Genomic DNA, 12,785 nt, shown 5'->3' with positions numbered 1-12,785 from the left:
TATAGAAGACCCCTGACTGTGATAAAAAGGCCCAGGATTCTGATAATAGCAGGATTGTTGTGATAATTTGCACTGTGCTGTGGGAGGAGTAATGTTGAGGGTGGGGGGGCTGTAGAGTAGTCTGCCGAATCTGTGTGACCACCTGTTGCTCTTTGCACTTACTATACCAGCTTAGTGGTTCGCTATGGTGAACAAAATATGCAGATACTTATATATAACGTCTGTATATAGTGAATAAAAGCAAAAACAATGTGGTGGGAGGAGAATGTTGACAAGTGAGGTAAGATGAGGGAGGGAGTGGCAGCCACTGGCTGGTTGGTTGGTGTGGTGGCCACTTCTTACTGCTGTTTGACTTAGCATACCAACTTAGTGGTTCGTTATGGTGAACAAAAATGTAGATACTTATATATAATGTGTGCATATAGTGTAATAACAGAGTCAAACTCATGCAATAGGCAACAGGAAAACATTGAAGCCTGCTAAATATACGGATTTGGACTCGTCTGTATTCAAATGGTTTACACAGCATAGTGCGAAAAGAATTGCTGTTTCAGTTGATTCTATTAGAAATGCAGCTGAAAGACTTGCTGAAAAGTTAAACATAGACAATTTCAAGGCTAGCACTTAATGGGTATGTCGATTTAAAGAGAGGCATGGCATCATTAACAAGAAAATTTGTGGCGAAGCCTTAAGTGCAGATGTAGGAAGTGTTAATACATTTAAATATAAATTTTCTCAGCACATGGTATCTAATAATCTAAGCTGGTTTCAAGTGTACAATGCAGATGAAACAGGCTTTAACTGGAAATGCCTTCAAAGAAACACTTTGCCCTCTAGGCTTGAGGAGAGTATTCCTGGTCGCAAGGTCAGCAAGGAAAGAATTTCAGCATTATTGTGCGGTAATGCAGATGGCAGTCACCGAACAAAGTGCGCAATTGTTGGGAAATCTGCCAACCCCAGAGCATTGAAAAACTGCATGAACAGATTACCTGTCGTTTACTACAACACCAAAAATGCCTGGTTCACACAGATTATTTTTGAAGACTGGTTCCAGAATCACTTTTGTAAAGAAGAAAGAAAGCATCAGATCAATGAGTGTGGCATTCGTCCTGCTGATGTAAAGGCAATGCTGTTGGTTGATAATGCCCCAGCTCACCCCATTGCTAAATTAACATCGTCTGATGGTAAAATAACATGTATGGCTTTACCACCAAATACTACATCTCTAATACAGCCCATGGATCAGGGGGTTATCTATGCTCTCAAACGGCTTTATAAGAGAGCTATGAATGTAGATATAATGGAAGTTCTGCTCTCTGAGGAAGACGAGAGGCTTAATAAGGATACAAGAGCTAGTAGAACACTAGAAAACTTCAAGAAATATTCAATTAAAGACGCTATTTACAACTGGGCCAAACAATGGAACGAGTTGAAGGTCACCACATTAAAGAACGCATGGAATAAAATTCTGAGTCCGGTACCTGGTGAGAATAAAGACGAAGATGACTATGATTTTCAGGGCTTTGATAATGCGATTTTTGAGTCATTAAGAGATGCTGGCGAGGAAGATTTACAACTTTCTGATGTGACTGAGTGGTTAGATAATGATGCTGATGATCCAGGTTATGGTGAATTAACTGATGATGAGATTATCCAATGTGTTACTGGTAATGCTGATGAGGATGCAGAAGAGGAGGAAGATACCTGTAGCATGTTACCTATTCCATATGCTGCATCATTACAAAACCTTAATCAGCTGCTTGATATAGTTGCTGTAGCTGATGATGAAGACGTGGCAGATTATTATCTACATCTAAGGGGATTGAAAGATATTATAATGAAGAAGCTCATAATGAAGAAACAAACTAAGATTCAAAAGTTTTTGGTACAGCTTAACAGTAGGCCTACAGGACCAGCACCCAGCACTAGCAAGGACTCACCTGAGGATGCCCAGGCAACTGGACCAGCACCCAGCACTAGCAAGGACTTACCTGAGGATGCCCAGGCAACTGGACCAGCACCTAGAACTAGCAAGGATTCGCCTGAGGATGCCCAGGCAACTGGACCAGCACCTAGAACTAGCAAGGATTCGCCTGAGGATGCCCAGGCAACTGGACCAGCACCCAGCACTAGCAAGGACTTACCTGAGGATGCCCAGGCAACTGGACCAGCACCTAGAACTAGCAAGGATTCGCCTGAGGATGCCCAGGCAACTGGACCAGCACCTAGAACTAGCAAGGACTTACCTGAGGATGCCCAGGCAACTGGACCAGCACCCAGCACTGGCAATAACTTACCTTTGTTATTTACCTTAGTTATTTACCAATAACTGTAAATTTGTAGACCTCATCCTGGAAACATTCTTGTATCAACATGTTAAACAAGCTACGAGGATGAGGGAAGGGGACGTTCCCTCCATGCTAGATTTGATATTTACCAGGAAGGAGGAAGAGATATTTGACATTCAGTACCTTCCTCCCTTGGGTAAAAGTGACCATGTCTTTTTGGGAATAAAGTATGCAATGCGTTATAAGCTGGAAGAAAATAAGGAGGTTGAAGCAGTTGAAAAACCAGACTTCAGGAGAGGACATTATGGTGACCTTAGAAATTTTTTTAGTGAGTATAATTGGACAGACTTGATGCTAGGCAAGGAAGTGAATGAGATGTATGGCAAGTTTTGTGAAATATATGATAAAGGCACAAAAAAATTTATACCAAAACAGAGATGCAGAACTAGGAAACAGGATTGGTTCAATAGAAATTGCGAGAGGGCTAGAGACCGAAAGACACAAAAATGGAATCAATACAGGAAGAGGCCGAACCCCCAAACATACCAGCGATACAAAGATGCGAGAAACAACTACACGGCAGTGAGGAGAGAGGCAGAAAGAAATTTTGAAAAAGGGATTGCGGACAAATGTAAAACAGAACCAGGTCTATTCTATAAATTCATAAACAACAAATTGCAGGTAAAGGATAATATTCAGAGGTTGAAAATGGGAAATAGATTCACGGAAGATGAAAAGGAAATGTGTGAAACACTAAACGAAAAGTTCCAAAGTGTGTTTGTACAAAATGAAATCTTTAGGGAACCAGATACAATAAGAATTCCAGAGAACAACATAGAACACATAGAGGTGTCTAGAGACGAAGTGGAAAAAATGCTCAAGGAGCTCGGTAAGAACAAAGCAGCTGGCCCAGATGGCGTTTCACCATGGGTTCTGAGAGAATGTGCATCTGAGCTCAGCATTCCACTTCACCTGATCTTTCAGGCATCCCTGTGTACAGGAATCGTAGCAGACGGGTGGAAACAGGCTAACATAGTTCCAATCTACAAAAGTGGCAGCAGGGAAGACCCCCTCAATTATAGACCTGTATCATTGACAAGTGTAATAGTGAAAGTATTGGAAAAACTAATCAAAACTAAATGGGTAGAACACCTAGAGAGAAATGATATAATATCAGACAGACAGTATGGTTTTCGATCTGGAAGATCCTGTGTATCGAATTTACTCAGTTTCTATGATCGAGCCACAGAGATATTACAGGAAAGAGATGGTTGGGTTGACTGCATCTATCTGGACCTAAAAAAGGCTTTCGACAGAGTTCCACATAAGAGGTTGTTCTGGAAACTGGAAAATATTGGAGGGGTGACAGGTAAGCTTCTATCATGGATGAAAAATTTTCTGACTGATAGAAAAATGAGGGCAGTAATCAGAGGCAATGTATCAGAATGGAGAAATGTCACAAGTGGAGTACCACAGGGTTCAGTTCTTGCACCAGTGATGTTTATTGTGTACATAAATGATCTACCAGTTGGTATACAGAATTATATGAACATGTTTGCTGATGATGCTAAGATAATAGGAAGGATAAGAAATTTAGATGACTGTCATGCCCTTCAAAAAGACCTGGACAAAATAAGTATATGGAGCACCACTTGGCAAATGGAATTTAATGTTAATAAATGTCATGTTATGGAATGTGGAATAGGAGAACATAGACCCCACACAACCTATATATTATGTGAGAAATCTTTAAAGAATTCTGATAAAGAAAGAGATCTAGGAGTGGTTCTAGATAGAAAACTATCACCTGAGGACCACATAAAGAATATTGTGCAAGGAGCCTATGCTATGCTTTCTAACTTCAGAATTGCATTTAAATACATGGATGGCGATATACTAAAGAAATTGTTCATGACTTTTGTTAGGCCAAAGCTAGAATATGCAGCTGTTGTGTGGTGCCCATATCTTAAGAAGCACATCAACAAACTGGAAAAGGTGCAAAGACATGCTACTAAGTGGCTCCCAGAACTGAAGGGCAAGAGCTACGAGGAGAGGTTAGAAGCATTAAATATGCCAAAACTAGAAGACAGAAGAAAAAGAGGTGATATGATCACTACATACAAAATAGTAACAGGAATTGACAAAATCGACAGGGAAGACTTCCTGAGACCTGGAACTTCAAGAACAAGAGGTCATAGATTTAAACTAGCTAAACACAGATGCCGAAGAAATATAAGAAAATTCACCTTCGCAAATAGAGTGGTAGACGGTTGGAACAAGTTAAGTGAGAAGGTGGTGGAGGCCAAGACCGTCAGTAGTTTCAAAGCGTTATATGACAAAGAGTGCTGGGAAGACGGGACACCACGAGCGTAGCTCTCATCCTGTAACTACACTTAGGTAATTACACTTAGGTAATTACACCTGGGAGTGCCAGTTGAGCTGTACAACACAGTTCTAATGACATAAATGTACAAAGTGTAAAAAGTGTAGTTTAAGTGATACAGTACAGTATACATTTACTTCAGTACTGTAGTGTGATTCTAGTGGTCTGTACTTTATGTACAGACTGTAGTGTATAATGTACATTTGTTAGAAAAGTTACTGTTCCTTAATGAATTTATATTCATATCATATCTGGCACTCTCAGGGTATTGAGGCTAAAAGTGTGCACTGCACAACTCAACTGTTAAGGTAAGTACTGTACAGTAGGTTATCTTGAGATGATTGCGGGGCTTTTTAGTGTCCCCGCGGCCCAGTCCTCGACCAGGCCTCCACCCCCAGGAAGCAGCCCGTGACAGCTGACTAACACCAAGGTACCTATTTTACTGCTAGGTAACAGGGGCATAGGGTGAAAGAAACTCTGCCCATTGTTTCTCGCCGGCGCCTGGGATCGAACCCAGGACCACAGGATCACAAGTCCAGTGTGCTGTCCGCTCGGCCGACCGGCTCCCTCAGTAACAGTAAAGTAAAAACAGTAACAGTATAACAGTGCAACAGTACAGTAAAACACAGTAACAATTTATTGCTAGGTTTAGAAACTAGATTTTAGATTTAGAAAGATTGCATAAATTAAGCTTTAAAAAAAAAAAGAAATTGGAGGGGGGGGGGTCGGAGGGTTTTTTGGGGGGGCCGGACGGATGGAACGAATTCCGCACTGGAACGAATCGGCCTCGCCCCATATAGTTCATTCAAGTGAGGACACATTCATTAATCATGTTCATTAATCTGGCGAGAGAGATTTTTTCCTTGTGTGAATTATCCCTTTTTCTGTGTTTAAATAAATGTAATACACACACTTTGATTGTTTTTTGAGTCCCGCCAATGCAGAAATACTGTATGTTACCGGCTCCACGTGGTCATTCTGGTGTTGGAATTGTGTATAAATGCCCATTGGTTCTACTTAGCTAGTTTAAAGTAACGTACCTATACTGTAAATACTGCCCCGAAACGCTGTGCGTACTAGTGGCTTTACAAGAATGTAAACACATCATACTATGTATTTTCATAAATCCAATGTACCTTCTTGTGTATATATATATAAATAAATAAATTAATAAGAAAGTAAGGATGGGTTTCGTGAGTTCATACTCTAGGGTATGGCTTACAAGCTTAGTGACCCTACAACAGTATATATTCTTAGATATTTTAATATTAAAAATCGAGTGTTGCCATCCATAATAATCTTGCAGGCTTGGCCTTGGCTGATGTCCTGCGCAGTTACATGAGCGAAATGAAGGTGGATAATGGCTTAGAGGCTTTGGGTTTCACAGAAGAGGACATCCCTGCATTGGTCAAAGGAACACTTCCACAGGTTGGTATCCTCTACTAAGAGTAACACATTCTTGGATCTTTTGTACTTCACCTTTCTCTCTCATGTCATAGTTGAGAGGAGTATCAGTATGAACTGGGGACTTAACTGTATGTTGACTAGTATGCTCAATGTTAACCTCCTCTTTTCTGGAGGGGAGGCCCCAGATCTCGCCAAGATTGGGCCCAATGGGCACTTGCACGGGGCCCCACAAGCATAGGTCATATTCATTATGGAAGCAGAATATTTAAATATTTAGGTCTTGATGCAAACACATTTATATACAGTATAACGTCCATTCAACGCACTATATGGGACCAACCCCGGTGCATTGTAATGTTGGATTCGTTGCAAGAGGTGACCTTCAGGAGGCGTTTTTATCAGTGTCTTTTTTTTCTTGTAAACAATAAAAATGCATTATCATTATATACTGTACTGTACTTACATATTACTACTATACTAAAAAAATACTTACATTTGTTACAAAAGTTACAGTTGTTATTTACGTTATTGTTGGAGTTATGTCCGTCTTGAATTCTCATGATGTTGTGAATGCTGTATAGTAAATATGTACTATACTGTATTATGTTGTTATCAATACAGTGCTAAGTAGTTCTGCTGTATATTGAGTACTACAATACAGTTTATGTAAACTTTTTTTACACTAAAATTACTGTACTGCAACCTTATTTTGAACACTTAGTATCCACTCGATTTAATTGTCGAAAGCCTTTTTTAGGTCCAGATAGATGCAGTCAACCCAACCATCTCTTTCCTGTAATAGCTCTGTTGCTCGATCATAGAAACTGAGTAAATTCGATACACGTATGTGTGTGTGTGTGTGTGAAAATTAGGATTAAGGACTAATTAATGCCAAAATGCTATGCGTGCTAGTGGCCAAAATGGCCAAAATGCTATGCGTGCTAGTGGCCAAAATGGCCAAAATGCTATGCGTGCTAGTGGCTGTACAAGAATATAAAAGCTCTTGTATATAGAAATAAAAAATGTATATACATTTTATTTATTTATTTATAAATTTATTTATATATACAGTATATATATATACAGTTCAAGAAGGTACATTAAGGGTTAACAGAGAACATAGAATTTAAGTTGAATTTACATTCTTGTAAAGCCTCTAGCTCGCATAGCGTTTTGGGAAAGTCCTTAAACTAACAGATAATTTTTAGATAATTACCAGTAAAATTGAAAAAAAATGTTTATAGGTACTTTACAGCATTACTTTACAGGTACAAATAACTTTAAGTAGAATAATTATGGTAAATTGAAAAAATAAAATGTTTACAGGTACAGTGCAAGAAATTTTGATACAAAAGCAGATTAGAATATTTCACAATGATAACAATACCCAATAATGAACAAGGACTACTAGGTATATTAAGAAAACATCTCAGGGTTATACATTGGTTCACTGAAGCACAATATGAGGATCATTACAAGGAATAATGCAGTAGAATATGCACTCAATACAACAACCATGATATCAGATGATCTAAGATTATAATGGTAAAGTAATATGGCTTAGGTACAAATATTGGAGGAATGGGTAGCACTAGAAACAGTGTGAAGATAAATAATAAATGATAAGATGAAGGTGAAATTAGGTACTGTTTGGTTTAATTTTTTAAATGAGGCAAAAGTTGGACAGCTTTTTAATTCATTTGTTATTGTTTGTTATTGTCCAGATAAGAGTTCTGCTGGGTGATGATTGGCTTGAGGTAGTTTGCAGAGGTTGAACTCCAAGCACATATACCATTAGTAAGATAGGGATAGATAAGTGCATAATAGTGAGAGGAGAACAGAGTTAGGTACATAACATCTGATATTAGAGAGTATACCAACTGTTTTAGAAATCTTTTTAGTTATGTGTTGAGTGTGGGTGCTAAAGTTGAGCCTCTTGTCTAGGTATAGGTCAAGGAACTTTCCATCATTTTTATTGCTAATAATTACATTATCTGAAGCTGAATTGCATTTGTTGATTTGCTTCGAAATAAGATGTAGTAGGTCTTTTCTATGATTAGTGTGAGTTTGTTGGTTGACATCCATAAGTGGACTTTTCTGGGGGGAGCCCCGTCGGCTATCCAGGCTGAATGGATATGTATAACTTAATGGCATCAGTCAAAATGCTTGGAGTTTTTGCCTACCAGGGACCACGAGCCAGAACCTGGCCCCCTCAGAGAGGCACGAGGAGCAATGGCCTATAGAAACCCCCCTGTGGTTGGGAGCATTCTATGTCTGTCATCGACCGAGACAGGCACCCAGAAAGGTAGGCGCCCCAAAACAAACCCCTATTCTGGTGAAAATAATGCTACTGTAACGTACGATTATGTTAACGTTGTTGAGTAGATTAGATACACAGTATTTAGTGGTTTTTTGCCACAAGGTTAGGAAAAACTATTTTATTTTCCACTGCCATGAACAACTTATCCCTCATCTGCAGTCAAACTGTGCTTCAAAGTTCCAGTTAGCCAATGCCATCAAATCTGCATGTAACTCTTGTAAGGATTTCTGCTGCTTTCACAACCTCTTCTGGAAATCCATCAAACTCCTATGATATAAAGGTTTCACTATATAATGACACAAGGTAATCGGGTTTCATAGGTCTTTGTGTGTGAAAACTGGCATTCACACATTACAGCTGTACATTAAACTGTACTAATGCCTGCTGTACTATAAACTGATGAACCCAGTGAAACTAAGAGTACTGATTTCTTTTTTGTGTCCTCCTTAAGCCCATGGTACTCAAAATTTACTTCCATTTTGATTAGGGACGAAGTAGCAATAGCCATGGGATGAACACAACTCACTGTTGTCTAAGTTCTCATAGCCCATCCACATGATGTACTCTTGCTGCCCTGATGCTCCTCAACTCGTCTTGTACCTGGGCTTCCTGCATAAACTGTTAATCCTTGTCACCACTGTTAAGTTTTCATATGGAGGAAAACCCAGGTCTGGACAGCATGGCTTTATTTACAAAGCGACAGTTACGTCAAACTGGTATAGGTGCCACGAATATAACAATTACGTTCCTTATAGACAAGTAAGCATTGGCTCTTAACATTATGAACTTAACTGAGGTACACTTAATCCTTACAAGATATACTAATCCTAACAGGTATCTATGTAATTTTTCAGCACCGTGTGACCAAGCTGGCACCCCGTGAACAGAGTGAAGATGACCTGGCCTACCTATTTGAACGTTCCATGAAGATCTATTAATTGCCCGTATGAAGAGGGTTGGCCTATGTGTGGTGAGGGAAAGTCCAAAAATTACCACATTGACAATTTTTTGTACCACTACCACCATAATTTATATTTCCACACATGCTATAAATAAAAAAATTTAGTAGAGGAACTTTATCTTATCTTATTGTAGTATGCCTTCTTGTGTGATAAATGTACAGTAGCTCTTGTAATGTGAAGTTCTTGAAAAATTATGTAACCTAATCTCTGGTTATCTGAATTTCTGTTTGGATATGGTGAAGCTTTACCAGAAAATTATCTGAAACCAATTTTGGCTGGATAACTCAAATATTTGGATTAGCAGGCTTTGGATATCTGAGCTCATACAGTATATATAATATATATAAATTATGTATATAAAATATAGTCTGTGTTTGAACCCCTCATGATGATGAGTTTTCTGAGAGAGAGAGAGAGAGAAAGATATATATATATATATATATATATATATATATATATATATATATATATATATATATATATATATATATATATATATATATATATATATATAATATAATATAATATAATATAATATAATATAATATTGTGTTGAATATGACCGAAAAGGTAAGATTAAGATTATTAATCTTACCTTTTCGGTCACATTCAACATTTTAACACGAATCTTCTCAATATTTCTTATGTTTTTCTTGACTGTCGGTGGTAATAAAAATAACAATTCTCCAAAATTCATTTTTTAATTGTCTGACGCCTGAACGCGTTTCGTAATTCGTATTACATTTTCAGACTTAATTTACACACAAATTCTTCGTACTTATACTCTATTGGATGAGGTGATATGGTACAAAAGTTTTGGGTGAGGTGACAAACACAAGACAGAACACGAAACAATGGGTATAAATTGGATAAGTGAACATATGAATGGAAGTAACTGCAGGAGGTGTGTATGTGTAATTACCTAAGTGTAGTTACAGGATGAGAGCTACACTCATGGTGTCCCGTCTTCCCAGCACTCTTTGCCATATAACGCTTTGAAACTGCTGACGGTCTTGGCCTCCACCACCTTCTCACTTAACTTGTTCCAACCATCTACCACTTAAAGTTCTTAAAGTTCTTAAAGTGTTCTTAAAGTTCCAGGTCTCAGGAAATCTTCCCTATTGATTTTATCAATTCCTGTTACTATTTTGTATGTAGTGGTCATATCACCTCTTTTTCTTGTCTTCTAGTTTTGGCATATTTAATGCCTCTAACCTCTCCTCGTAGCTCTTGTGCTTCAGTTCTGGGAGCCACTTAGTAGCGTGTCTTTGCACCTTTTCCAGTTTGTTGATGTGCTTCTTAAGACATGAGCACCACACAATTGCTGCATATTCTAGCTTTGGCCTAAAAAATGTCATGAACAATTTCTTTAGTATTTCGCCATCCATGTATTTAAAAGCAATTTTGAAGTTAGAAAGCATAGCATAGGCTCCTCACACAACGTTCTTGATGTGGTCCTCAGGAGATAGTTTTCTATCTAGAACCACTCCTGAAGCGAGACGCCAAGTTCGTCGTCTCACCCCTTTTGTGGGCGTATCCTACGCTCGCGTGTTGCGTTCTACCTCTCCTCGTCCTTCCCACCTTCCTCAGTCTCACAACCGTTTCCAGGCCTTAAACCTGACCACACCCACCACCTCCTCCCCTATTCCTTTGCCTCCTGTCCCCAGATGGTCTCCCTCCTGGTTCTCCATCTGGGGTTTCCCCCCTTCCTACCCAGTCCACCATATCTCCTTTGTCTTCTTCCCCATCTCCCCCTACTCTTTCTTCCCGACCCTCCCCCCAGTCTCTTGACCCTCCACACCACCTGTCTGTCCAGGCTGATATCCATCATACTCCCAACAATCTTCGTGTTGTTCGCTCTCGTTCCTCTTCTCCTGCCGAGACCATTGAGTCTGTCGCCCAGTACGTTGTTACTGGAACGCCTGTCTCTTTGAGCCAGAAACGTAAGCCTGGATCCTCTCCTTCCTCTCCGGCGGGTAAGAAGGTTTCGCTTTCTTCCTCACCCCCTCCCTCCGACTGTCACTACATTCCCTCCCATTTCAGTGGTCGAACTCCCTGTCTCTGATATGGAGGTTTCTTCCGCCCCCGATTCCCTCTCTGTTGCTGCCCTTCCCGAGGTGCACTCCCTGATTTCTGCCCCCCCCCCCCTCCTCCAGCTGTCCTTGCCTGCCCCTCTCAGTTGTCTCCTCCTCCTCCTCCGGACCCCGTCAGTCCGCCTCTGGTCTGTTCTCTCGCTCCCTTCCCTCTCTCCTTACTAAGTTTACCCATGCCCCCTAACCCTGATTTTGCTGGCCCTGCTCCTGAACCAGACCCTGATCATGATATTCTTTAATAAACTGTGTTCCTCTTTACCTTTATTTATTTCTTGTTCTCTGTTACTGTCCTTTCTCTTTGTTAATTGTCTAGTCTTCAGTAGAATGTTGGTGGATTTTATGCCAACTTCCATGAACTCCAACTTCTAATTACACAGTTTACACCACTTTGTGTTTGTCTCCAGGAACCAATACTTGGTGCTCGTCCTGGTCACTTTCGTGGTTATTCCTTTTTTTCTCCCTCCCAGCCCATAACTCTACTGCTCTCTTAATTCGTTCTGATATTCCCTTCGTCCCCCTACTTCTTCCGTCGCCTATCCATTGTTCTGCTGCCTATGTTTGTGTGGGTAAATGGTATAGCCTGTTCCGTTTATCTCCCTCCAAATGTCCCTCTTTCCCTTCCTGATCTTAAGCACCTCCTGGACTCCTTGCCAGAGCCGGTGCTCCTTTTGGGTGATTTCAACTGTCGACATTCCCTCTGGGGTGATGTTCTGACAAACACCCGAGGCTGTCTTCTCGAACCGTTCGTCCTCGCTTCTTCTCTATCTCTTCTGAATTCTGGCGAGCCCACTCATGTGGACTCTCGAACTCGCACCCTTTCCTGTCTTGATCTTTCTCTCTGCTTGTCGTCCCTTTACTTAGATTTCACGTGGCAGGTTCTTGATGACCTCCATAACAGTGATCATTTCCCCAGCCTCGTTTCCTTTTTCTCTTTCCACCCTCCCCTTTCCTTCCCTAGGTAGCAGTTTGCCAAGGCTGACTGGTGCCTATTCACCCTCCGTGCTACTCTCTCCGAGTTCTCCTCTCTGCCTCTTCCTCGCGCCCTCCTCCTTTTTTATGACAGTCTTCAACGCTGCCCTCCGCTCTATCCCTCGCTCTTCCTCCCGGGGCACACAGAAGTGTGTTCCCAGGTGGAATGCGGACTGTGCTCGGGCTGTCCACTGTAAGCGTGGAGCCCGGAAAAAAAACACCGCCGCCGGCAGACTGCTGATTCTTTTATTCTGTTTCGGAAGGCAAGTGCGGTGGCCCGTAGGACCATCCGTACAGCTAAACGTGAGAGTTGGAAATCTTATGTTTCCACCATTACGTCCGATACTCCTCTACCGCAGATCT

General features: G+C 40.5%; 1 protein-coding gene across 1 annotated transcript in view; it reads left to right on the top strand.

Moving 5' to 3' along the window:
- T3dh (Type III alcohol dehydrogenase) overlaps positions 1 to 9,466 on the top strand; it is a 37,558-nt gene extending 28,092 nt beyond the window's left edge. Inside the window, exons 9-10 of the mRNA XM_045752781.2 lie at positions 5,978 to 6,099; positions 9,253 to 9,466. Coding sequence (XP_045608737.1) covers positions 5,978 to 6,099; positions 9,253 to 9,336 — 206 coding nt within the window. The 3' untranslated portion in view covers positions 9,337 to 9,466. The remainder of the gene's footprint in view (positions 1 to 5,977; positions 6,100 to 9,252) is intronic.
- Positions 9,467 to 12,785: the final 3,319 nt, after the last annotated feature.

This window comes from Procambarus clarkii, chromosome 48 (assembly GCF_040958095.1).
Source record: "Procambarus clarkii isolate CNS0578487 chromosome 48, FALCON_Pclarkii_2.0, whole genome shotgun sequence".
In the NCBI taxonomy this organism is placed as follows: domain Eukaryota; kingdom Metazoa; phylum Arthropoda; class Malacostraca; order Decapoda; family Cambaridae; genus Procambarus; species Procambarus clarkii.
The sequence above is the reverse complement of the archived record's forward strand: the minus strand, read 5'-3'. Positions and strand labels throughout refer to the sequence as shown.